Source organism: Arctopsyche grandis, chromosome 13, assembly GCF_051622035.1.
Source record: "Arctopsyche grandis isolate Sample6627 chromosome 13, ASM5162203v2, whole genome shotgun sequence".
NCBI classification, from domain to species: Eukaryota; Metazoa; Arthropoda; class Insecta; order Trichoptera; family Hydropsychidae; genus Arctopsyche; species Arctopsyche grandis.
The window spans coordinates 5,021,112-5,048,027 of record NC_135367.1 but is presented as its reverse complement, the minus strand read 5'-3'; the positions used below and the strand labels follow the sequence as shown (position 1 = coordinate 5,048,027).

The 26,916-nt window shown below is 34.0% G+C and overlaps 3 protein-coding genes across 5 annotated transcripts in view; 2 read left to right on the top strand and 1 right to left on the bottom strand.

Moving 5' to 3' along the window:
* The first annotated feature begins 853 nt into the window (after positions 1-853).
* On the top strand, positions 854-6,560 carry TfIIA-S (general transcription factor IIA subunit 2). 2 transcript variants are annotated; one of them, XM_077443871.1, is made up of 4 exons: positions 854-1,130; positions 2,131-2,258; positions 2,334-2,440; positions 6,318-6,560. In XM_077443871.1, exons 1-4 carry the CDS (start codon positions 1,059-1,061, stop codon positions 6,341-6,343), a joined length of 333 nt encoding a protein of 110 aa, XP_077299997.1. In that variant the 5' UTR covers positions 854-1,058; the 3' UTR covers positions 6,344-6,560. The 2 variants fall into 2 exon arrangements, with proteins under 2 accessions (XP_077299997.1, XP_077299998.1); XM_077443872.1 differs by having other exon boundaries at positions 893-1,130; positions 2,334-2,453; positions 6,318-6,559.
* Positions 6,561-6,640: 80 nt separating this feature from the next.
* LOC143921571 (general odorant-binding protein 83a-like) overlaps positions 6,641-26,916 on the bottom strand; it is a 24,192-nt gene continuing 3,916 nt past the window's right edge. Inside the window, exons 3-8 of the mRNA XM_077444923.1 lie at positions 26,527-26,651; positions 7,379-7,454; positions 7,254-7,306; positions 7,138-7,173; positions 6,890-7,069; positions 6,641-6,814 (exon numbers count right to left, since the gene is read on the bottom strand). Of these exons, the coding sequence (XP_077301049.1) occupies positions 6,797-6,814; positions 6,890-7,069; positions 7,138-7,173; positions 7,254-7,306; positions 7,379-7,454; positions 26,527-26,651 (488 nt within the window). The 3' untranslated portion in view covers positions 6,641-6,796. The remainder of the gene's footprint in view (positions 6,815-6,889; positions 7,070-7,137; positions 7,174-7,253; positions 7,307-7,378; positions 7,455-26,526; positions 26,652-26,916) is intronic.
* The window catches only part of LOC143920773 (proteasome activator complex subunit 4-like), a 21,142-nt gene continuing 20,554 nt past the window's right edge, over positions 26,329-26,916 (top strand). For both annotated transcript variants that reach the window (XM_077443724.1, XM_077443723.1), the window contains exon 1: positions 26,329-26,648. In XM_077443724.1, coding sequence (XP_077299850.1) covers positions 26,341-26,648 — 308 coding nt within the window. In that variant the 5' untranslated portion in view covers positions 26,329-26,340. The remainder of the gene's footprint in view (positions 26,649-26,916) is intronic.

Here is a 26,916-nt window from a genome sequence, read left to right as displayed (position 1 = left end):
TTCCTACAATAGCAACATTGAATTTTTTTTTCCTCAGATTTTTAACAACATCAGAGATGGAAGAAATTGTTGAAGAATTGTTGGGTACGGCTATAGAGGAACAATAATGAAAAAATCCAGAAAATATAAAGTTCGATTACTTGCAATTTAGAAGAAATATAGTACAACTGTACTTAAAAATTAACAGAAATCCCGTAAAAGGGGGAGGAAAGCCAAAATCTTCAAAATAATTATCTAGCAGGATGCCTTTCAATATTCGATATGATCGGCTAGATCATTGGACGATTCCAGCTGATAAAGAAAATCGATGTGCACTTTGTAAAAAAACATGCCACAAAATGTTGTGAACAATGTGGTGTAAATTTGTATGAAGGATGTTTTAAAACCTTCCATTTTCATTAATTCATGTATATATATTATATTTACATAACTTGACTATCTATGTACACTATTTTATAAGGATGCTTGTGTTGAAATAAACTTTATTTTTTAATTTAGTTTTATAACGCTACCTCGTTGTATTCCCAGTGTTCCAAATTTGGAACATCTCGAAAAACTCGTATAAAACCAATACGAATGCAATAAAAAAAGAAAAAAAAATGTTATGTATCATATAACATTATGATTTGTTGAAATTATTATAAATTTTGAGGAAAAAAAAATTCGGGCAAAAATGGGTTAATTTTGAAAGAGCTAATTTTTATTATTTTATATTTAGTTTTGCCTCAATTTCAAAATAAATATTTAACGAATGACCGACAATGGAAACTGGATACTATATTTGCTATCGAGCATTTTTATTTTGCATTTTCTATCGCGGCTTTGAATGAGTCGGCTATATAGAAAGTGAGGCGTTACGGCCAAATACGTCATAAGTGTGTTCTTCGGCCTCGGCTGTGTTGTAGTCATACACGAGTTTGCACGCTTGCAGTCCAGGTCGTTTTAGTCGCCGAGCGAGACGTTGAAGAGTGAATCAATCGTCGTTCAGCAGCCGGTGGGTTGCGGCGTGTTTTCGCTCAGCACTTCAGCGTTTATCTCTATACAGAGTCTCGTTCGCCATGTCTTACCAACTCTACCGCAACACCACCATCGGCAACACGCTTCAAGAGAGCCTCGACGAGCTCATTCAGGTACTTGTCTATTCACTTACCCACCTACCCACCTACCCACCTACCCACAACCAACTATCAACTGCTAGCTGTATATGTATATGTATATGCTCTGTGCAGAGGATCGTGATCTCCCAACTTCACCGTCATCAACCGTCTCGTTGCTTGTCTTGATCTTTCCTGACATTTCATAGAAAAGCCAGTTGGATTTGGACTTGGATCTCTCCGGTCCATCGAGTAGGTATTCCCTTCCCCAAAAGCCTTCCACCACTCCTTTTATAAGTAGTCTTACGTGGATTTTCATATATTTGTTGAAAGAAATCGCCATCATTTTCAACTGCATCCTCATTCGAACGCATTTTCCATCAATTTCATTAACCCTTTGTCTGCGGCAATAAATATAGCGAACAAGCCCTGTACGCGGCACCTTTTTCGCGAATTTTCCAATCGAGTTTTCGATCTTAAATATAGATTTTAATATTTACTCAAGTAACCATACATGTTAATTAACACATAAAGTATTATTTTAAACAATAAAATACATAATATATCTCGTAGTTTTGGATTAATTGTCAAATAATCATTCTTCATAATTGTATGAAGACGTGACGTCACATGAACGAGGTTTCAGTATGGTTCCACAAAACCTAATTTTTGACTGGTATATATTCACTTTAAGCAAATTGAATAGATGGCATTCAACTCTCAGTATTCAACCAATTTTGAACCTTAAAACAGTTGAAATAGGCGCATATAAGGCTCAAAATCCCGTGCAAAGTCTATGGAAGGCAACCGCGCTACAGACTTGTCGCCCAAAGCTTCCATAGAAGACGGCTGCAGGCAATCGGTTAAGATTTTAAGTCTTGACTCCTCTTGGTCTCCTTTATAATGTCGGTGATGAGGAAATAACACTGATGGAAACACTGCATCTCAAATCCACATACATACATTTATGAAATGAAAGGTTGAGAGGATATAACAGAATATAACATAACCTCAATCGATTGTTTACATGTTTCAGTATGGTCAAATAACGCCCGCGTTGGCTGTCAAAGTCCTGCTGCAGTTTGACAAGTCTATAAACCAGGCACTGTCTTCGAGGGTCAAATCTAGGCTTTCTTTCAAAGCCGGAAAACTGAATACGTACAGGTGAATATTGTCTTGTTGCTTTGTCGTATGTCGTAATTTGCCGTTGGTTTAATTTGATTTTTGTTTTGTTTTTAGGTTCTGTGATAACGTATGGACGTTCATGTTGAACGATGTGGAATTCCGCGAAGTAACCGAAGTGGCCAAGGTGGATAAGGTTAAAATAGTGGCCTGCGATGGAAAGAGTGAGTTTAATTGGTGCTGTATATCGTTTCCAATATTCAATTTAGGAATGGATTTTTTTTTCTGGACTTTTGTTTTTGTCATTAACTGCCTGCATTTTTTTTTTATATTAATGCTAAGTTATAATACAAAACTTATTACCGCAAATGTTTGATCGTTTTTTGCAACTTTATTTATTTTTGCATTTATGCAGTGGCGTAAAAAGGGGAGGGTGATAAATAAATTGATACCTCGGGCGTCACAAAGGTAAAATAACTATTTATATTTGCCACAAAATATCATTTGTAATATATCTGTCGAACATGCAGTCTTTCTAGACTTTGTATTGAAAGCAATAATGTGGCACCAGATTTAAGTCCGACTTCAAAAGGAAGTTGCATTTAACCCTCCCTCGCCAAAGTGGGGTATGCAAGTGCCCCAATTTTTACGTTTTTCGTAATAACTATGTGGTTTTCAAAGCTATATACTCTATATTTATTGTATTCCTTGAATGAACTACGAGAAATTTATTTTAATAGATTTTGTATGATTTAGAAAAGGGGTACATCGTAAAAAAATACATTTATACATTTCTACGTTCCAAAGTATTTAAAGGCTGTAGCGATAAGTCATGTTTTTGGCTGTTCATTAGCATATTCTTGTTGATCGATGAATCAATGCGAGAGAAAGAGACAGCTATATTTTCGTCGCTTTTGGCGCGTGGCTATTGAGTCATGCAGTCGCCTGTTGGCCTTACCTACATATGTGCGTTTGCGTGTTGGTGCTTGTCGTTTTTTTTATAATACAAAAATAGGCGAAAACATACTATAGGACTAAAAATTTTTTATGTTGATGTATAAAATGATTAATAAGATATATATTGAACCCAATTTGTATTAAGAAAAGCTGTATTTTGATTAAAAAATACTAGGGTCTTAATCGACCCCGGTTCGGGACACCATTCGATCTCGACGCTCTGTCCTTCAAAGGTTAAGACATAGCATTCTATCCATATGTATTTTGTAATTGGCCCGAGTTACTGCCCGCTGGAATTCTCAGAACCCGGGCAAGAGCGTGAGACTTACTTAAAACTGTACGTGCCTAGACAATAAATACATAATGGATTGAGTAAGCTGTGGTGAGTAAACTTGTCCTTTATAAGGAGGTACATACGCCATATCAGATTATTCTGGAGCGATCGTTGGTTACGTGTGGACCTCCTGAATCATTCAATAAATGCTGTGAAGTATGACATACTAGTTTTGTGCCCATTGTAGGGTAATTAATCGGCGCGCGCATGTATTAATAGAAAAAGTTGAGTGAGCGCATTACAAGCTCACCGATCCAACCCATTCGGAATGATGAATTAATGTGTGTGTGTCTTCGTGGATGTGTGTATGTATCACCCGTCGCTCGGCCTGACGCCACACATGCCTGTCGTCGCTCGGTCTGACGTCACATGACGCACCATTATTTTTCTATTTATACAGTCGCATGCGATTTGTATGTGTTTATTTTGTATTCTTTGCTTTTTATGATTAATTAAAAAATCTAATAGATTTATAGTCCGGTCAATTTAGACATTCAAGGATACATAAATTCACAACAAGCTGAAAGTGAGTAAAATTGTTCAAAACATAATTATAAATGATATGTCAAAACTCCTCATCGTTCTGATACCTGGAAAAAAAATTACCTGAGGTCAAAGGTCAAAAATATGGGTTTTTCGCGATTTTCAGCAAAACGGTAAGTTTAATCATAAAATTATCTCAGACAAAATTTGTAGATCATAAAATTATCTATAAAAAATGTATCAATACTTTTTTTTTCTAAGAGCCACCGTTTCTACCGTATAACGATTCAAGAAGTTGTAATTGTCATAATATGTACACGCTTCCACGCCACCTCATAGGTACATAGTGTACTCAGTGCGTTTTTTTTAACGTGGTTTCCCCAGTAGGCCTATTCCACAGGTCTGTTGTGATTCTGTTTAGTTTGAAACTATTGATAAAAGCGATGGAAATTAAAAAAAAGTAGAGAAATTTATTCATCTGATTCATAATCTTCAAATACTTCTTCTTGTTCTTCTTCATCTTCTTCTTGATCTTCCTCTTCTTCTTCTTCTTCATTCTGGGTGTAAGTAAATTGCGCAAAAAGTGATGTATCGCATGTCTCCTCGTTGATATCAAACGAATCCTCTACTGTTGGTGATTCAACATTAGAACACGACCAGCCTTGACAATTTGTACATGCGAGAGAACAAAACAGTCCAAGTTTTTTGCAACCACATTTAGCACTGCATCCTTTTTTACAGTTGCAAAAACTAGTGTTTAGCAGTTTTTCCGGCGCAGGTGGGAGTAAAGTTTGAATTGATTCTAATGTATTGTTGACCAACTTCCAACCCCAGTCTTTTGGGTCTAGCTGATAACCAAGTCACACTTGAACTTGGTAATATACCCGAAAAAGATGTTGATGAGCAGCAGCTGAGGTTGGAGGAAGACAAGCTAATTGCACTTGTTTTTTATTTCGAGTGTTTTTAACGAAACATCCATATCGATACTTATCTAAGCAGGTAGTTTAGCAGGTAGGTAGCTTTAAAATTTCTCGTGCAATCATTAAAGCCATCAAATACGACAGTAACTCTGAGACCAAAATGTTGACGTACATACTGAACATATTTATGTAAAATAACGTTGAATGTTTCTTCGCTATCCCACACAACGCGGTGTAGTAAGTATCCTCCATCAATGATGTACGTCGTATTAGTGTTGTTAATATCAATATTTACCTTTTGAAAACAATCGTAAATAGCAGACTTCTGTGTTTTACGCATCCTTATGTCATCAAACAAAGATAAAGGGTAGGGAGCCAATTCATATTTAAAATATTTCTCTATTTCATCTTGAAATGCTGCAGTAATACTCATGCGCTGGAATAAACGTGGCGTACAAATGCATATTATGACGATTACAACTTTTTGAATCGTTATTTTATTTATTTTTATTTTATTGTCACAAATCAATACACACTCGCCATTACAGATTTGCTCCAATGCGACGGGTGTACGTTAATGAAATACATAAACAATCAGAAATACAGTAATACATACATATACAATCAGAATATATAGAATATAACAATTAATCAGAAATAATAATCATAGTGACATCTATGGATTTCAGATTACTGTGTATAATTAATACAAATTATACACAGGCAGATTTTTGTGACAACAGGATTAGATTTTTTAATACCAATTTTCAGGAACCGTTTCAGCAATGATCAGATAAAATTGGCAAACTCTGATAGAGAAACGATCGATTTGGAGTCACAAAACCCCCAAATCTAACCAGCAGTGGCGAGGACACGAACCTATGACCTCAGTGATGCTAAATATATACGCTATCACTAAGCCAAACTGCTGGTTATACCTCAGAAACGGTGGCTCTTAGGAAAAAAAGTATTGATACATTTTTTATAGATAATTTTATGATCTACAATTTTTGTCTGAGGTAATTTTATGATAAAACTTACCGTTTTGCTGAAAATCACGAAAAACCCATATTTTTGACCTTTGACCTCAGGTAAATTTTTTTCCAGGTATCAGAATGATAAGGAGTTTTGACATGTCATTTATAATTATGTTTTGAACAATTTTACTCATTTTCAGCTTGTGAATTTATGTACCTTCACGCTTACTTTTTGGTCTAATTTGACCGGACTATTAACCACTTTAATAATTTTGTTAATTAAAAATGCATGTAAAATATTATTTAAAATTTTTCTTATTTTTATAATATTTATGTAATACAATTTTTATAAAATCGTTAAGTAAAGATTACTTCAACCTTTCTTACATATATTATTATACAACTAACATAATCGTTTTTTTATTTTCAGATGTGGATGATAATATGAAGAGATAATTTCTCCAAACGATATTACAGGATAAATTTAATTTGTTAATATATTCGTTACAAGAAGCGTGCGTATTACATTTAGAAATCAGATGGACACTAGTGAAAATTCTTGGGACGTGAATTTTGAATCGTATTAATGTTCCTGTGTAAATTTAAAAGTACTGATAATATTATATTATACATATATGTGAATTTATAGTTTTATTAAAGGTTTTTATTCATAATTGTGACTTTTTTTTTCAATACTTAAAATTATGCTTAAGAAAAGGTTCATTCAGAGTAATAAAATAAAGATCAATACATGCACTTAAGATAACACTTTATTTTTACTTATTATTGTACCACAAATATTAAAAATTCAAATATAATACATGCATTAAAATTTATATAGAAGAAAAATCATTCGCAGTGTCGATCTGTCGTATGAAGATATTTCAGGGTGTTCGATTCTATGAATCCTTACATGAGGAAATAGTGCTGTAACAATTCATTTATATTACACAAGTGTTTATGTATTGTATTAAGTTCAAATGTACATTGTTTTAATTATACCTCGGGATCAGACTGTTGCCAGCATTTGTGCAGATCGAAGGAAACTTGACATAAATCATCCCCATCTTCTCCTTTAAAGTGGATGCAATTCTTTCCCATGTTATAAGCTATCTTCTTCATACTTTCTGGTATCAATTCTAACATTTTTTCATAATGGAAAGTACCGGTAACTGAATCCAGCTAAAAATTTAGATCACATATGAAGCTATAGAAATGAGAAATTTAAATATATAAGTATTAAAACTTACCACTTCAAATTCTAAAAACATGCACTTCATATAGCACTAAAAGTATAAAATGTCATCAGTATTTTCGAATGTTTGTACTATTTTATTGTATGCGGTGAAATCAAATTCTATCATACCTTCAATTTGGGATCATCGGGCATTTTTCCTTCACTGAAGTGCTGCACCAGTTCTGAAATATGAATATCTCATTTTAATTGTATCGACAATAAATTTATACCTTTATAGTCGAACTTTTCAATACGTTTGTCAACTGTGGTCATCATTTCACATTTTTCAACAACAGGCTTCAGCAAGTCTAAGAATTCTTGAGTCGGAAACTGAAAATCATACATAAAATTAATTGACTTTAATAATAAATTTATAAATGAAGAAAAAAATTACCTCATTGCAGTTTGCTGCAGTAAAGAAAGCGCAAATCGCAAAAAATAATAGGCAGTTTCTACGAGTGTTCATTTTCGTTGATTTAAAGTTATTGCTTCAAATAATCAATTTGAGTCTTTACACACTTGATTCTTATCGTTGAGTGAATAATCAGTTTCCGATTCCAACTTATATACAAAGTTTCTCGAGATTTCCGACAATTAGCCATTATTAACCCATTGACTTACGATCCATTCACTTTGATAGTTTTGGAATTAATAAACAATTATGTACTTGTTTTATAGATAAATATTTTATCCATACATATTTTGTATATTCAATTAACCCTTCGCATTTTTCTTAAGGATCCAGATTTCTCCAGGCAATCTGAGTTTATCATTTTCTTTATTAAAATTTGTCATGTACAAATCTTCAAGAATTTTGTTATAGTATGGGTTGCATTTCCATTAGATTTCGTGTTTGAGTGTTGAAACTTTTGGTTCGTGAAGGAACAAACTAGAACATTCATGAACGAACCGGAGTAAAAACTTGGACTGTAATATGTAAACTTATTAGTTTTATGGTAATTCATTCATACTTGAAATATACCCAAAAATTTTACTTACATATTTATTAATGGATAATAATTTGGAACATCGTTTATTTATTCAATATAACTATATTTTCTAAAGTGTGACAGTTCAGAGTGAGTCTAGAGCAGTGGTTCTCAAGTGCGGCCACTAGTGGATTTTACTGCGGCCACCAGCGACTTAATAGTAAATAATACTAATATTTAAAAAAATTAAATATATTTTAAAATCTACAAAAAAGTAACTTAACAATAATATTATAGGAACCATGCTCATCATTGACAAACTAAAATTATAGCAAAAAGCCTTGTGACAGAAGTTGAAAATGACAATTTATCTTCTGTTAGTGATTTCATAGATAAGATGACAGAAACAACAAATTAAAATTAAAACTTAAAATAATAGAGTGTCTTAAATCTCTGAATCTGGAACTTGATAAAAGGTTCGAAGAATTGAATATTTGTAAAACTGTTTATTTTGTATCTACCCTTTTATTATGATGACAAATGAAAATTTCATAGTACCACAAAATAGATTAAAAACAATCAGTATTGAGATTAATTAACTGGACTAACGTAAAATATGCATTATTAGAAATTAGTCATGATCAAGTACTTAATAACCATTTTAATAATATTTCGGTTCAAAAATTTTGGTCGGAAATATATGTACGTTGACAATGAAACAAACCAATGTAAAGATTTGGCAACAATTGCTTTATTAATATTGTCTATTTTTCCCACTACTGTATATTGCGAAAGATCATTTAGTGTAATGTACTTTATTAAAAACAAATTTAGAAACCAGCTGACAGACTCAAACTTAGAAGCAGCAATGCGACTTGCATTAGAAGAAAGGAGTATTGAGCAATTTCCATTTGCATTATTATTAAATAAATAGATACCAAAATGTTAAAATTTCTTTTATTTTATGAATAAATTGATCCACTTTTTTTGTAACTTTTATTTATTTGATTTTTGGTGCGGCCACCAGACATTTCCATGGGACCACTATTATCACCTGTGCGGCCACGGTAAAATTTTGCCTGAGAACCAGTGGTCTAGAGCCTCTAAATATTTGTAACTAGTGCTGTTTCCGTTGATTCTAATGGGGGTGTGCCTATGCTGTGCATTTGCCGCGGTATATCCAGAATAAAAAAATTCGTAACCTAAAATGTTTTATACACATCCAAATCTAAAAACACACTGTTTTTTGTTTTAAAATTTTCTAATAGTATATATAAACATGAAATAATATTTTACGAATACTTCATCAAATATTCGAATAGCAAATACTTGACGAATATATTCGAATTAGAGGCTCTAAACTGCCCACATTTATTAATCATTTTCTGGACAAAAAAAGAAGGTCAGTGAGATTCAGAAATAAAAATATCATATATTCATACATTACATGTATGAACATTGAAAATGTTACATGATGTGACGGTGTTTCACGTGTTAATTTAATTTTGCGTCATTAATTATACAGGACTCGAAATAATAGCTAAGATAGCTTCTTGTACAAGTGATCATCGGATATAATTGATTTACGCTTCGATAGCATGTAATTATGTATTTGTCAACGTGATGTAAATTTAATCTGTCAATCAAATACCATTCATTTTAAATTCCGATTACTTAATAATTTAATTGAACATAGTACATATTCATTTTGACAAATTATGACATCTACGTATGTACATACATATGTATAATATGAAAACCTGCAAAATATATTCATGAATGAATCTTAATATGCCATAACCTATGCGATGATATTTCATCGGGCACAACACTAGTGACAGCATAATTGTAAAATATCTTCTATTCATGTGGAAATGGTATGATTAATCAATAATCTTGCATAGTTTTTAATGATTTTGTATTCAATAAATGAATATTTTCTCACGGTCGTTCAATTTTTGACGGTATAAAGATACGTTGATTATTGCAAACACATAATTTTGCATTACATCGTCACGCCATTCGTCCCGAATTTAATTGTCGTGCAGAAAACAACGAACAGTCATCGCAAAATCGTCAATATTCGAGGTAAGTTATTCTCGCATGGAAGACGTGTCTTCCCATATTACATCTGAGGTCTACATAAGATTTTAAACATAGCGTCATTTAATTGCCATGATTTTAAAAGATGGAGTGTGCTCAAATATTGTCCTATTTTGCCATATTGACATTGTTGTAATACAACACTTGTTACAACAATGTTAACGTTTGCATTGCATGTACATACATAATATTTTCAATATTGTATGTATGAATGTATATGTATATTACTGGCCAAGGGTACACCTCGTTCGTTCATGAACATACTAGATTTTTCATACACGAAACGTTCTAGCCAGTTATACTGAACTTAAAAGAACAAATTGACAATCGACCTACATAGTTTGTTCATGCACAAACTATTAAGCATAAGTCATAAGTTCATGCACAAACTATTAAGCATAAGTTGAGTTTAAGTCTTCTCAACCAGAGAAATGTTATAATAATAGAAGTGGCTTTAGGCGTCATATTGTTTTCAAGTGACGATTGTCAAAAAATGTTGTGATCACACCCCTGAACGTATCAAGCTGAAAATTTATATTTGTATTCTTTATGTACTAACTAAGAGTTGACAAGGTTTTAGTCAGAATTCATAGACCGGAATTGGTAATTATTTTTTAAACAATATTTCATTATTTTATTTTGACTTTTTAAATTATTTTTATTTTCTTGATATTTAATGTGTATAATATTTATAGTGATTTTAAGTGATAACAAAAATTTGAACAAAATCTGACAACCGGAAGTAGAACTTTTGCCTTGTGTAAGTTTCCCTACATTTGCGCTGAATTTGTATTGAAAATGCTCTCATAAGCAGTATATGTGAACGTGTATGTATGTGTGTTTAATTATCGAATTTTGTTTTGTGACCTTATATACCTCAAATACATAGATACATTCATGGGTTGGTCACAACCGAATTTTTCTTATCATTAGCGGAAACGAGAAGTATGTAAAGCAACGTTGTTATTTGGCTTCCATAGAATTTCCCCTTTAAAATGCTTGGTGTTTTGACATCTCCAAGGTTTTGCAACCCAAAAGGTTTGACAAACAATAGCTTCAGGCGATACGTAGTGAGTCCATTTGAAGATATCTTTTGACCGTTAACACTGTTAAAATCATTAGTGTATGAACAAATTAGTATGTTTATGAATGAACTGGAGTGAACACTTGGACTGTTGCATATAAATACTATAAATTAAATGTCCCAATGTTGACTATCTATGTACATATATTTTTTTTCAAATTGACTTTGAAACTATATTTGGAATGCATTCAGAATAATAATGCCTAATATTTAGGGCCGACTCTTTTCAATACTTATGTACTTGTAAGAATATAATCTTAACATATTATATTTTATTAGATATAATAATAACTTTTTATTCCAGACGATAGGAAGAATATGCAATCCCTATCATCCATATATATAATTTAAATACTATATATATAATACAAATGAATGATAAAATAAATAAATATAATGTAATGATATAATAATTATATGTACATACATACATATAATAATATTAAATAATAATAATAATTAATTAATAAATTGACAGTCAATTTACATATAATGCATAAATATAAAAACTTATACTTAATTTTTTACCTCGAATTTTTCAAATTTTGTATCTAAGTGGAAATATGTATTTACTGTATGGTCTTTCTCAAGCCATTTTATATGAAACAGTCCATTTTCAAAGATGCTCGAGGATTATTGTGGAATATGTTATGCATATCAATTTGTTCTGAAATACTTCTGTATGTGTCCAAGTGTACATCTCATTCGTTTATGAACATACTAGTTTGTTCATACACAAATCAATCTGGCCAGCTATATTGTACACAAAATAATGAATTAATAAACAAACTAGTTATTTCATGCACAAACTATTAGGCATAAGTTTGAGTATTCTTCATTGTTTGCTCCATCTTCCATTCTTTACTTTATGGTAATTGGATTATTAGTGACATTGCGATTGCCCAAATGACGATTTTTGCCATGAAAATCGTCAAAAACAAAAGAATTCTATTAATGAATGTATTTTTCCAAAACTAGTTCCATCTTCTTCATTATTGTTAAAATGTAATGCTCACAATCTTAATTCCAAACCACAATCTAAAATACTAAAATAGATAGTGATTTCCATCGGATAATTCTATGGTTATAAATTCAGAAATTCCGGTGCAAACGAGTCATTATAAACGTTGACAAATGAATGACACGGATTACACGACCCTTGTTCAATGCATTATTTTTCAATGCCACCTTTAAAGGCTTAGCAGATAGTATTCTTGTTTAATTTGTACATGTTGAAAATACGGTAATTGGACTATTCGTCACATTGGGGTGGTCACAAAGACAATTTTTGCCATGAAAATCGCGAATACACAATATTTGGCACTCGTGTTCTCGTTTGTGTGATAGTTATCGTTAGTATGATGGACTTTTCGGCTGCCATATGTTCCGTTATAGATATTTTAGTGACTTTTAGGCGAGCGCTTTGTGACCAATAATCACCAAACCTTACTTTATATATGCGTATCTACCCTGTATTGATTTTTTTTAATCAGCGTAAATAGGAATCATTGCAACGTTGTAATTCAGTTTCCAAAGGATTTCCCATTTTAAATATTTGATGTTCTGACAGTTAAACGTTTCATGTGATATCTGGTAGGAATCCATTTTAATATAGCTTTTGACTTTTAAATTAAAATCCATAGTTCGTGTATGAACAAATTTAAATGTTCACAAACGAACCTGAATGAACACTTGTAACATTTGTATGCACTACAGAAGAGGTGACAACCATGTTTATATACATACATGACAATGAAAACGACCCACGAAAGTGAACACTCCTAAAGGTGAGTGTTGAAACATTTATTCAGAAATAGGACACCGAACGCTAGCACGGTGGTGGTTTAGTTCACTTGACCGTGGCACAATTATAATGGATGCCAAGAGCTCGACTGCAAGTTCCCCGAGTCGTTCTCTAATAGTCTAATCGCCATTGCATCAGATTAAAAAAAAAATACACACACACACTGTGTTATGACAGTTGATTCTATCTTTATCGATTTGGTTTATGTGATTTTATTTCAATTTCGAACTAACAATTTCATATATCTAGGCAGGAACCGTAAGAATCTGTGAAAACTACTTTCAAATCTTCAGATCATCCAATTGATTGGAAAAAAAATATTTACCGGCTTTTCCTTATTGTAAGTAGCTGCTGCTTATCAATTATTATTATATAGGTATTTCATTCCAAATTGACCCTTTTTCAATTAAAATTGACCTTTTTTCATTTCAAATTACACTTTTTCATTTAAAATTGTCATTGAAAAGGGGTCAACTTGAAATGAAAAAGGATCAATTTTAAATGAAGAAGGGTGGATTTTAAAGAAAAACCTGTATAATAATTGTCTAGTGCGTGCGTGCGTGCGTGCGTGTGTACGAAGTACTCGCTGTTGACACCATGCTCAATCTCTCTTTCTCTCCTTGGAATCATATATGGTGGAAAGAGTCGCGGCATATCACTTCATTCACATGATCGGCTTAATTTAATTTTAAATTATTAATTCTGTTGATCAGAATTGCGATATTTTGCCCAGTGCACAATTTTTTTCACACTTGCCACGTACCCGGCTTCGCTCAGCATCTGTAATATAAACAGCTTAAACATGGCGAATCTAATAGTAAATATTCATTTGATTTTTTATTAAATTTATTTGAAACGAAAAAAATATAATATTCAACCAATTGAATTGTCGTCATAGAAACTTTGTTTTGTTTACGAAGTTCCCAACCAAAGATACTTACATTCAAAGTCTCTTTCGAAATGATATATTAGATATGTAGGTACATATGTATATACCAGGAAAGTCTAACAGGTAAACCCCAATGCGCCTTTCAGGCCAATTACAAACAATGCAGCATTTTTATTACATAAGTGTTAGACGAAACACTGAAAACTCAAAATGAACGAGACATCTATGAATTTTAACTTGTGCACAAATTTTATTGTACATTAATCATACTCAAATAGTGGTGACATAGTAGGTAGGAAAGTTTTTAGCCAATTTAATCGAGTAGGCGTTTCAACAATGAAATCAGAAAAATTGACAAACTCTGATAGGAAACACACAAATATCCAAGTCTGACCAGCAGCATTACAGATATACTCAGAATAAATTCTTTTCAATCGAGCTCAACTCATGGGATCGAACCAGGCACCTCTCGGTGCTAAGCAAAAGCCTAACCACCGAGCCATGCTGCTGACTATATGATTTTCCTAATTGAATTAAAGGATAAACAAATTAAAAAAATGTATATTTCGATGTATATATTTTAAAGTTTATTTCAGACAAAATAATTTCATTATAATGTGAAAACAATCATACACATACATACATACATCTATATATGTATATAAACGGTCTCCGTGACGAGACAGAATGTTAAATTACAGAAAACGCAAATATCGGAAGGCAAAGATCGAAAATCGAAAGATCTTAAGTCGAAAGATAAAAAAAAATGGTGCATGGTAAACGATACATACTCACGTACATACTCACTTAATTTGCGCGAGCAGGGTACAACAGGAGCAAGAGGAACAGTCTTTTCCTCCCGTATTCTGCGCGCGCATATTAATACGGGAGGAAAAGCGGAATTAAAAAAAGAGGAATTAAATTTCAGGATTTGTTGTATGCATGTCCGGGAAGCTTACTGTAAAAAAAATCGCCCAAAAACGGGAACGGAAACGGGAAAAACGGGAATGAGTGGCATTGCAACGCAATAATTTCAAATGTTTTCGCATCGCGATCTGCGTTGTTAGGGTAAAACAAACAAACAATTGAATAATTAAATATATGTTCGCTGTCTGCATTTTTCCCACAAATGGGAACGGGAACGGGAACGGGAATTGCATGCGTTATTGTGGCATTGCAACGCAGCTAGTAAGCAATAAAAGTACAAAATCAATAATGTTCATTTATTTTTAGACCTTCTTAAAAGAAAAAATTCTCAGAATTTTGTTTCTTAAAGGTTGGAGGGTTGGTTTATAAAATAAACCAAAATCACGTGCATATAAAACGTGACATTGTAAAATAAAACACGTGCAAATTACGTAAAATTTTGCTAGCAAAAATATTAACGATTTTCCGTGTATAATTTGTTTACATTTAAATTCACTTAACATTATACGAAATTAAGATTGTTCAAATCTGTACAATAGTATATTAGTATATTTTTAAATATTTGTATCTAATTCATTTTGTATTTAAAATAGACGGTTTCCTTGGTTGGAAAATTTCGATTTAGCCTGTGTTGGATTCCATAACTAGAATATTTGAAAAGGTGCTCTCGTTACAGAGGCACGCTGTAGGAAAATTGAATCAGATTGTAAGTGGCACGCAAGGTAGTCTGATACATTTGAACGTCAGGCATTCAGTCGATTTGGCAGTGCCACCTCAGTTCCCGATGACCCTGAAATATCATCTCAGTAACTAGAACTTACATCCGTTCTTGTCTGTCTCCAGTCGAAAACTGAATTTGGGATCGGTGATTATTATTATTTTCAGCTCGAATGTTTTCATTTCAGCCGCGATTGAATGAAATATGCATGAAGTTGCGAAACTTCGAGCCATGTCCTCAAAAGAGTTGTGAAAAACCAGGCTGGTTTCGACACACTTACATAAGTTTATTTTTAAAACTAGCATTGTAAGTCAACTGAAAATGAAAAAAAAAACTGGTATGTGAAACGTCTCTTCTTTTGATGTAACGTGTCAGGTGGACAAACTCACTAGACTCAAATCATCAATCAAGATAATTCGATTTTGAATTTAGAATTGTACGCTAAATATACACACATATATATATATATATATATTTTTTTTTTTAAATTTTAAATATATTATTTAGGAATTTTAAACAGAAAAAGATTAAGTACATTGAGAAGAATTTGCTTTATTATTTTTATTGTATGAAAGAAACCACATTAGTTGGACAGTTCGTTATGGTCCATACACATTAAGCAAAACTTAGTTGGGACAAGTAGCGTACAAAATATTGAAAAAAAAAATTAAATTAAATATTTATCTTAACCTTCCCCAACCGAAGTGATGCAAGTGCCTTAATTTTTACGTTTTTCGTAATAACTATGTGGTTTTCAAAGCTATATACCATATATTTCTTGTATTCCTTGAATGAACTACAAGAAATTTATTTTAATAGATTTTGTATGATTTAGAAAAGGGGTACATCGTAAAAAAATACATTTATACATTTCTACGTTCCAAAGTATGATTTAAAGGCGGTAGCGATAAGTCATGTTTTCGACTGTTCGCTTGCATATTATTGTTGATCGATGAATCAATGCGAGAGAAAGAGACAGCTATATTTTCGTAAGCTATTGTTTTCTTCGCATTTCGCGCATGGTTATTGAGTCATGCAGTCGCCTGTTGGCCTTACCTGTACATGTGCGTTTGCATGTTGATGCTTGTCGTTATTTTTTAATACAAAAATAGTCAAAAACATGCTTTAGGACTAAAACTTTTTTATGCTGATGTATAAAATGATTAATAAGATATATATTGAACCCATTTGTATTGAGAAAAGCTGTATTTCGATTAAAAAATACTGGGGTCTTATTCGATCCCGGTTCGGGACACTCGTTCGATCTTGACGCTCTGTCCTTAAAAGGTTAAAAAAATTGCACACACACACACATTTTTTCTATATCATGAAAATGTGATCAGTAATCGATTCTGACGTTGAAAGTTCGAGGTTATTCAATTTGCATTCATTTCAATATTTAGAAGGAAATCGTATGCAGTTTTACGATTCGATCGACTGAACACCGAAATGACTGTTCAATGTTTGCAATGTAAATAAAAAAAAGTAAACGGATTTATCCGCCTTGGTTTACTAAAGAAATTATTAATCTTTTAAAAAGTAAATATCTAACACATAAACTCTGGAAGAAATCGAGCAATCCTCTTATCTTAAATAATTTCCGTATTTTACGTACGGAAATTAAGAAATTAATTAATAATGCATATAATGTTTATGTAGCTGATTGTGAAAGTTCCATAGTTAAAAACCCTAAGAAACTCTGGAACTTCATCAATTCTAAACGTGTAAATCGTGTAAAGTCGACTATTATGTACAATGATTCTGGATTGTTGGAGGGTGATCAAAACTTTGCCAATGGATTTGCCGATTTTTTTAAATCAGTTTTCAATAATCCTATTGATTCCACGGAACCTACCAATGACTCGGAATTTACTTTCCCCACTTTAGCGATTAATCATCTTGACTCTTCCGATCTGAAATATGGCTTTCTAAAGTTAAAAAATATTTATTCTTCCGGTCCTGACTCCATCCCTAATTACATCCTAAAAGGATGTGAGGTTAGTCTCTTAGAACCTTTAAAATTCATTTTTAACTTAATTCTAAAGAACTCTTCATTCCCCAATTTATGGAAATGCTCTAAAGTAACTCCTATTCATAAGAAGGACGATAAATCTTGTGTAAGGAACTACAGACCAATTACTATCTTGTCATCGCCAGCCAAAATGTTTGAGGTAATATTACACAGATACATTTTTAATCACTTTCAAAATACGCTCATTGATCAGCAGCATGGCTTTCGTCCGGCCAGATCAGCTATTACCAATTTGTTATGTTTCTCTAGTGACATAACCAGCACTTTGGATTGTAATAATCAAATGGATGTAATATATACTGATTTTGAGAAGGCGTTTGATAAAGTTGATCATAAAATTTTAGTTAGTAAATTAAGTTTTATTGGATTTACTAATAATCTTGTTAGTCTTTTTATTTCTTATTTACAGGATCGACGTCAATTCGTTAAGTTTGGGAGTTGCTTTTCTTATGAGTATGTTGCCACTACTGGGATTCCCCAAGGATCAAATCTTGGCCCTTTATTATTCCTAATATTTATCAACGATATTCAATCTTCTATTCACCATTCTAAATTTGTATTATATGCGGATGACTTAAAAATCTATAAGAGAATAATTGATTTACCTGACGCTCTTTATTTGCAGAAGGATTTGAATTATATTTATGAATGGGCTAATGTTAATAAATTTTCCTTCAATATCCTAAAGTGTCGGGTCATTTCTTACTCTCGTTCTCGTTCTCCTATTAAATATCCGTATAAATTTCATGATTCTCTTCTTCAGAGAGAATTATTTATATCTGATCTGGGAATAGTCTTCGAAAATAGTTGGAGTTTCAACATTCACATTGAGAATATCTGTGATAGGGCAACAAAAATCCTTGGATTCGTAATCCGTAATTCGTCCGAACTAGGGCTCACTGCCATTCGTCTCTTATATTGTACATTAGTTCGCAGTGTGCTCGATTTGGCTCCATTATATGGTCTCCCTATCAACTTCGTTACTCTCTAATGTTGGAACGAGTCCAAAGGAAATTCCTTAGATTTTTATATCTAAAGACATTTGGATTTTATCCATATCTGTTACCTAGTGCCTTTGTCTTGGGATCTTTGGGTTTCAACTCCCTGGCAAAGAGAAGAGATTTATTTCTTGGGAAACATTTCGTAAAATTACTTAGAGGAGAGATTCACAATCCCGCTATCCTGGAGAAACCAAAATTCTGGGCCCCGGAAAATCATAGAGTTTTAAGAAAACATGATATATTTTTGCCAATTAGGGCTAAATCAAACGTGCTCACGAACTCCCCCCTCTCGAGAGCTGTTCGACTCCTTAACTTACTGGCACATTACTTGGACCTCTTCGATGCCAGTTATGTTGAGTTGGTGGAACACATCCTAAATAGCACGATATAAATTTTTCAATCTTATTTCTTTGTTTTTATTTTGTGTACATATTTTTTACTTGATTTTTATTATTTTTTTATGATGTTTTTTTTTTATTTATGATTTTTATTATTTTTTTATGTTTTTTTTATTTATGATTTTTATTATTTTTTTATGTTTTTTTTATTTATGATTTTTATTATTTTTTTATGATGTTTTTTTTATATTTTTTATTATTTGTATTATAATCACATTGACGCTTTGGGGCAACCTGTCAAGTCTCTGTGGTATTGATTTTTTTAAAATAAAATAAAATAAAATGTATGCAGCAGAGGCTTATCATATAATACATGAAAATAAGCGCGCGCTTGGGGCCCCCGAATCTTGGGAACCCCGAAATGGGCCTTTTCTACCAAAATTTGCAGCTTATAAATAATAATCATTGTCCACAATGCGTTCTTCAGCCAAGAATAAATGAAATTAATACTTTTATTTTACACAGTATTTTAAAATAGTATCTATTTTATTCCAAAAACCGTTAGTGTTACATATCTATATACATAAAATTGAATGTCTCTCTGTCTGTCTGTCTGTCTCGTATAGGCTCCTAAATCACTCAACCGGTTACGATGGAACTTTCAGGATTTGTTGTATGCATGTCCGGGAAGCTTACTGTGAAAAAAAACGGGAAAAAAACTCTTAATAATAATATATGTAATTACGATTTCACCGACGGGAATGTTTGAAGCGCCATTGTGTAGTCAAGGAAATGTGTTCGTTGGTAACTACGTTACCCGTTGGTTTATGATGACACGGCGTTGAAGAGACGTTAGTAGAGCTCCAACCATCACTCAAAACGGGAACGGGAACGCAACGGAAATTGCATGCCTTATTCTGACATCGCAACGCATGCCGGGTTCAGCTAGTCTAGTATATAATTTCGAAAAAGACTTGGTATGTATGTAAATTTTAATTCTTAGAATTCGTGACGTTATCGAAAAAAAAAATTTATATCGATTATATCGATATCGCTTTCGATTCCGTTTTAAGTTCTGGATCCAAATTCCTTTTTAAGTTCCGGTTCAGGATTCATTTTTCAGTTCTGGATCCGGATTCCAGTTTCAGTTCCGGTTTCGGATTCCTGGTTCAGTTCCAGATTCAAATAAATTTAATAAAAAACAAATGAATGTTTACTATTATATTAGCCATGTCTATTAGGGGTCTATGTGACGAGACAGAATGTTAAATTACAGAAAACACAAATATCCGAAGGCAAAGATCGAAAATCGGAAGATCTTAAGTCGAAAGATCAAAAAAAAGGGTGCATGGTAAACGGTACATACTCACTTAATTTACGCGAGCAGGGTACAACAGGAACAAGAGGAACATGCTTTTCCTCCCGTATTCTGCGCCCGCACATTAATACGGGAGGAAAAGCCTGTTCCTCTTGTTCCTGTTGTATCCTGCTCGCACAAATTAAGTGAGTATGTACGTTTACCATGCACCATTTTTTTTTTATCTTTCGACTTAAGATCTTTCGATTTTCGATCTTTGCCTTCCGATATTTGCGTTTTCTGTAATTGAACATTCTGTCTCGTCACGGAGACCGGTCTATTAGATTAGAAGCCGGGTAAAACCACTAGTAGTAAATAAATAAAAAGTTTTGTAAAATCCTAATGAAAAGTCATATACCTAAAACCATGGTAAAAAACGATGATAACATTTTTTTTACTGAAGTGGGGGCCTCAAATTTCAAATGCGCTTGGGGCCCCCCATTTACTTTATACGCCATTGAAAGTATGTATGGTTTTGTTGAGTAGTTTATATATTTATGTTATAATTTAAACAAATGTGCAATTATGAGCTATGGACGTGCACATTCGCTCTATTGTCACGGATACTCCATTAGATCCGTCTTGTTGAAGCGTGTGGAATATATGGTCGATTTGGGTATCACTTTTGATCCTCAACTCACCTTTCACAACCATATCAAGAAAGTCGCTGACGTTTCCTTTCGTCGACTTGGATTTGTTTTGAGATATGCAAGATTATTCTCCAATCCTTTGTCTTCTCGCTTGCTTTTCAATTCGCTTGTGAGAAGTAAGCTAGAGTATAATGCGATTGTGTGGAATCCGCATGAAGCAAATTACTCTCTGATGATTGAGAAAGTGCGAAAAGCATTTCTACGTTTCCTATATAGGAAAGAATATGGGTATTACCCATATCTCTACCCCACTCATTTCCTTTTGGGCATGCTTGGGTATAATTCCCTTGAACTTCGGAGAAACTTCTCATTAATTCGTTTCGTTCTCCTGCTCTTACGTGGTAATACGTCATGCCCGTTGTTGCTGGAGCAGTTGGGACTTTATGTCCCTAATCACTATGTGCGTGGTAGACATCATCATTTGCTGGCTGTACCTCCTGCCCGCACAGTCCTTTTTCGAATGGCTCCTATTCCAAGAGCTATTCGACTTCTTAATTAAATCGTTGCTGCCGAGACTGAATGTGATATTTTCCACCTTAGTGAGCGTAAATTGTCAGAAATTACTCTAACCCATTTATCTGGTTGTCTGCGCTCATCATTTTTTTATGATTGATTGTGATTTATGAGTGAAATTTTGATTAACTGTCTTCCATTTGGGCCTTACGGGGATGTTTTGTATTTGTAGTTGTTTCTTACATATTTATTGATACTGGCTGTAGGTGCAAGGCATTCCTTATGCTATATTTTATTTGATATTTTTACTTTATCTGTTATTATTAAATGCTATTTTTTATGTTTATGTATGGATGTATTTATGTTTATGTTCAAATATATTTTTTTTATGTATAATTGATGAGTATATTATTTTCGTTATGTATTAATTTATGTTTAATTGTTATTTTGTTTTTTTTGTGTTATATTTTTTGACCATTGTGGCGCTTTAGGAATTCCTGTTATGCCACAATGGTCTGTTTAGAATAAAATAAATAAATAAATAAATATGTTGAGAATCTTCAGGAACACAGTCGGTAACTTTACATCGAGCTTAGGTCCTTGTTCATAATTTGTCACTCATTTATTAACTGAGATCAAACTTAAATAGTGTTTAATTTTTATCTTGTTTTAATTCTTCCAAAATACCTCAGGTACTTAATGAACGGTTGGTTTACTTTTTATACATAAATATGATCATCTCGCTGATTATGAATATACATTTGTTATTTAAATGGTGTGGACGAAATTACGCTTTCTTAAGATTGAACTTAAGATTAACTTTTAAAACTTGCATTGTCTCAAATATCAGGTATCTGAAGTGTGCCATACCTAAAAAAAAAATGAAAACAATCGAGACACAATTCTAGGAAAAACCCCAAATTGAATGTAATATACAGTCATGCAGCATTTTTTATGTCCACGTCTGTATTTATGTAAGTTGATGCGAATGACAGGATCACTCGTTAAAATACAATTTTATCAACAAACATAATAATTATTTTATAACAATGAGTTATGAACGTGATCGATTCAATTCGATCAATGAAATTCAAAAAGAAGTTCGTATTCGCATTGAATGAATACGTTTTTTATTACATATGTACGTGTAAATATTTAAGTATGATGACTAATATGTAATACGAAACATATGCATACATTGTCAATTGGTGAGAATTAATATACATATTATATATAGCCATAAAGCCAGCAGTGTGTCTCGGTGGTTGCGTTTATGTTTAGCACCGAGAGGTTACCGAGTTCGATCCCGTGCTAACCTTTAATGCTGCTGGTCAGACTTGAATATTTGTGACTCCAAGTCGATCGTTTCTTAACAGAGTTGCCAGAGCTACATATTTGCACGTATTGGCCATAACTTATTTATAGCAGGGAGTTCAGCATCCTCGCCTTGAACTTGGTGCGCATATGACGTTTTGCTTTTATTGTTTTCTCACAAAGACGACAATAAAAGTCAATGGGGTGTTTATGCGTACACGTCTTATGCGCCTTCGCCTCTGATGTAAATGTATACAAATGTACATAAACATGTGAATTTTATTTGACAAAAATAGAATTGAAATCGACAAGCATTACTTTTTTTTCAATATCCGAACTGCTAATTGAGCTAAGTGCTTGTTTTTCTTAACTTTTAAAATTCTATCGGGCCACTGAATATATCATTTAATGCCGCTCTATTTCATAGCATATCTTAGGCCGAAAACACAAAGAGTGGTATGGGACGTCACGTGTCCTTGGCTTACCGCTGTGACCCTAAGCAGTGGGTGGGTGTTGTAAGCAGCTGTGACGTGCAAGTACACCTAAAAAGGAATTTGGGTGTACTTGCACGTGCAGAATGCATATGTTTGGGAGGGTTCAGTGATTACTGGTCACAAAGTCACTAAAATCTCTATAACGGAACATCTAGAAGCCGAAAAATCCATCATACTAACGAGAACTTGAGTGCCAAATATTGTGTATTCGCGATGGCAAAAAATGTCTTTGTGACCACCGCAATGTGACGAATAGTCCAATTACCGTTTGGGAGGTCGCACGTGTATACATACATTAGCCAGCAGCATAGCTCGGACGTTAAGCTTCTGCTTACCGTCAAGAAGGTGCCGGGTTCTATCCCTGAATGAAAATGAATTTTTCAGAGTATGCTGTTGGTCAGACCTGGATTTGTGACTCCAGGTTGATCGTTTCCTATCAGAGTTTGTCAATTTTCTCTGATTTCATTGTTGAAACGGTTCCCGGAAAAAAAAATTGGCTAAAAATCCTTCCTACCTACTATGTCACTACTATTTGAAATTTGATGGATGTACAATAAAAATTTATGTACAATTCATAGATGTCTCGTTAATTTGCGAGTTTTTTCAGTGTCTCGCAATTCAACGACTTATAATAAAAAAATGCTGCATTTGTATTTGTAATTGGCCAGGAAGGCGCATTGGGATTTACCTGTAAGGCCTTCCTGGTATATATGTAAAATAAAAAAATAAAAATAAAATATCCATATGCAATCGATAAATTTCTTCTACATTTCTTCAAATATGGGGTTCACTCTGGGACGTCATTTCAGCTTTTTCTAAGCGGGGAGGGGCAGGCGAAAATTGGTCAAATTGATATTTTTTTATATAAAAAAAAATGGAAAATATACTTTGCATACAGCTTTGTATGTATGTATATTTAGTTGGGAACTATTGGGAAAGTTTCTATGATCATTAAAAAACTATCAATTAACTTAATTTCTACCGACTGTCTTTTTAATTTATCTATGTACGTAGTAACAATAAAATTCGAACTCGAGATTTTGAATGATTCAAACTCAGAATCAGCCACTGATCACGTTTTCATGATCTAGAACAGCGGCTCCCAACCCGTGGTACGCGAAAAAATAAAAACGCGGTTTTTATTATCAATAATAGAAGTACATATAACGAAATAGTAGATACATATATTAAACTATGATTATTTTATAATTGTTACTCCTCAAATAACTTTTTTTCCACAAAATTTCAAACAAAACTAATATTCATTGCGTCTACCCTATATATAATACTACCCTACTATATAATTACACGTGTAATAACAAATTTCATGAAATATTTTTATATGGTGGTACAATTTAGCGTAATGTACTTCCAAGTGGTACACGAATCATAATAAGAAAATAATAATAAGCTGATAATAAGAAAATAATAAGAGGCTTGTAAAAATGTGTGTGTCTGTGTATTTTGGGGATTTTTTGAACATCGTTAGTCCTATCTAAATTGAAACTTAGTATCGGTTATTGAAATTCTTTCACAAAGTGAAAATGATTAACAAAAGTGTCGATTGATTTATTTGACGCAAGAAGTGTAAATGAAAAATCGTGAATTTGCACGTATTCATAATGGACAAAGTGCATACAAGAAATAGGGCGCAGGGCTGAATGCATTATTGATCGACGCAATCGGAGATACGATTGTGTATGAGCGCGAGTTGAAAGAAATTCCGGTATAAACACCGACTACACGACCCATGTTCAATGCATTTTTGTTCAATGCCACCTGGAAAGGTTTAGCGGTTAGTATTCTTGTTGGCTTTGTACATGCTCAAAATACAACGCCGATCGGCGTTTTGCAGACTCATGGACTTGTTGGCAAAACGCCGATCGGCGTTGGTCAGCATTCAAACGGTTAATATCTTATCATGAAGTTGTGGATGGGTTCCCTTTTGGCAGAATTATGTACATCTCGATGCATTATTGGTTATAAATTCGGATCGGAGCTGATCAGCATTCAAAGGGTTACGCGCCGAGTGTGTACTAGCCCTTAGTGTGCTAAAAATGCTAAAGTGGGTGGATTATTTAAATTAAATTTCATCCTACGCACCTGCCCGTATCACGTCGCCTTACGATCGCATTCGATTTGAAAATTTACGTGCGGGCGAGCGTCGTGAAGGTCTGACCGCACTATACGACAACCGTACGATCCGACACTTCACAACAGTGTGCGATAATATTATGTAAACCGCACTTGAACGACAGCGATGCGACACTCTGCAGTAGACTATGTCAATCATTCGTTCGGAGCAAAATGGACGAAACGGACGCTATTATAGTATCTTAGATATGCTAGGAGAAGAAGAACAACCGAGAAATACAATTTCATAAAAACAATATTTGGTCGAGCTTAAAGGTCTGACCGCACTATACGACAACCGAACGATCAGATACTTCACAACAGTACGCGACCAAATATTGTTTTTATGAAATTGTATAAGACATAACACACTGCGCGACAGTCGAATGGCATAGAACAACACCTTGCGTCAAAGTTGACTTTTCGTTTGCGACGTGAGTGAGGGTTGTCGTTGACAATTATTCTCCTTCATCATATCGTGACTTTGAAATAGCATGCAGCCATAATCTTTTCGTTGTTCTCGATTGTTCTTCTTCCTCGCATATCAAAGATACTATAATAGCGTCCGTGTCGTCCATTTTGCTCCGAGGTACCGAACGAATGATTGACATAATTTACTGCTGAGTGTCGCATCGCTGTCGTTCAAGTGCGGTTTACCTCATATTGTCGCACATTGTTGTGAAGTGTAGGATCGTTCGGTTGTCGTATAGTGCGGTCAGACCTTAAAGAATGACTGTCGAATGCTAACATTTGAATCTTTCCGTAGAGTAAAAAAAAGTTGACATATTTGATGCGAAGATTGTTCTCGAAAGATAATAAAAAGCGCAACCCGCAATGGGGACAAAAATTTAAATTTGAAATTGGCGGAGAGAAATAGTCGTAGAGAGAGAGGTGTGCATGTGTGGTTGTGGTTGTGGGTGTGGGTGAGTGTGTGTGTGTGTGTGCGTCAGCCGTAGCCAGGGCTCGATGCTCAGTCGCGATGCGCCGGTGATGGCGGGTGCACGCGTAAGTTGTGGCAGTGCGGGTGCGGATGCGGGGGTGGGGGTGGGGGTGAGCGCGAGTGTTGCCGTGGCGATGATCGGGGCCGAGCAGGTGATCCGCGATGCCGAGGAGCGCGCGCAGGTGCTCGGCTTCCGGCCGCAGAAGGAGATCCTGTACAACCGGCTGCTGCCGTACCACCAGCAGCTGGACGCCGAGTCCGAGTCGCTGCTCAAGAAGATTCGCACCAACCTGGGCAGAGCCGTGGTGTTGCGCGAGCTCAAGCCGGGAGCGGCCGTCTGGACCGCCAGGCTCATCAAGTACTTACTTCTGTCACTTCAGCTCTTCTAGTCATACGTTCACATGTCTACGTCTGTCACCATTTGTGCAAATCATTGTCCGTGGTCACCCGAGTGTCACTCGTCTCTCGCTCGTCATCCATCATCCGTCAGCTGTCCCGCCACTAATGCCAACTGTTGCTCGATTCGAGTTCTTTCAACTCGCGCCCATAGACAATCGAATCTCCGATTGCAACGATCGATAATGCATTCAACCCCGCGCCATATTTCTTTTATGCACTTTGTCCAT

Coding starts and splice junctions, on each gene's coding strand:
- TfIIA-S (XM_077443871.1), top strand. CDS start 1,059: ATGTCTTACCAACTCTACCGCAACACCACCATCGGCAACACGCTTCAA. Junction 1,131..2,130: donor GCCTCGACGAGCTCATTCAG/GTACTTGTCTAT, acceptor TACATGTTTCAG/TATGGTCAAATAACGCCCGC. Junction 2,259..2,333: donor GGAAAACTGAATACGTACAG/GTGAATATTGTC, acceptor TTTTGTTTTTAG/GTTCTGTGATAACGTATGGA.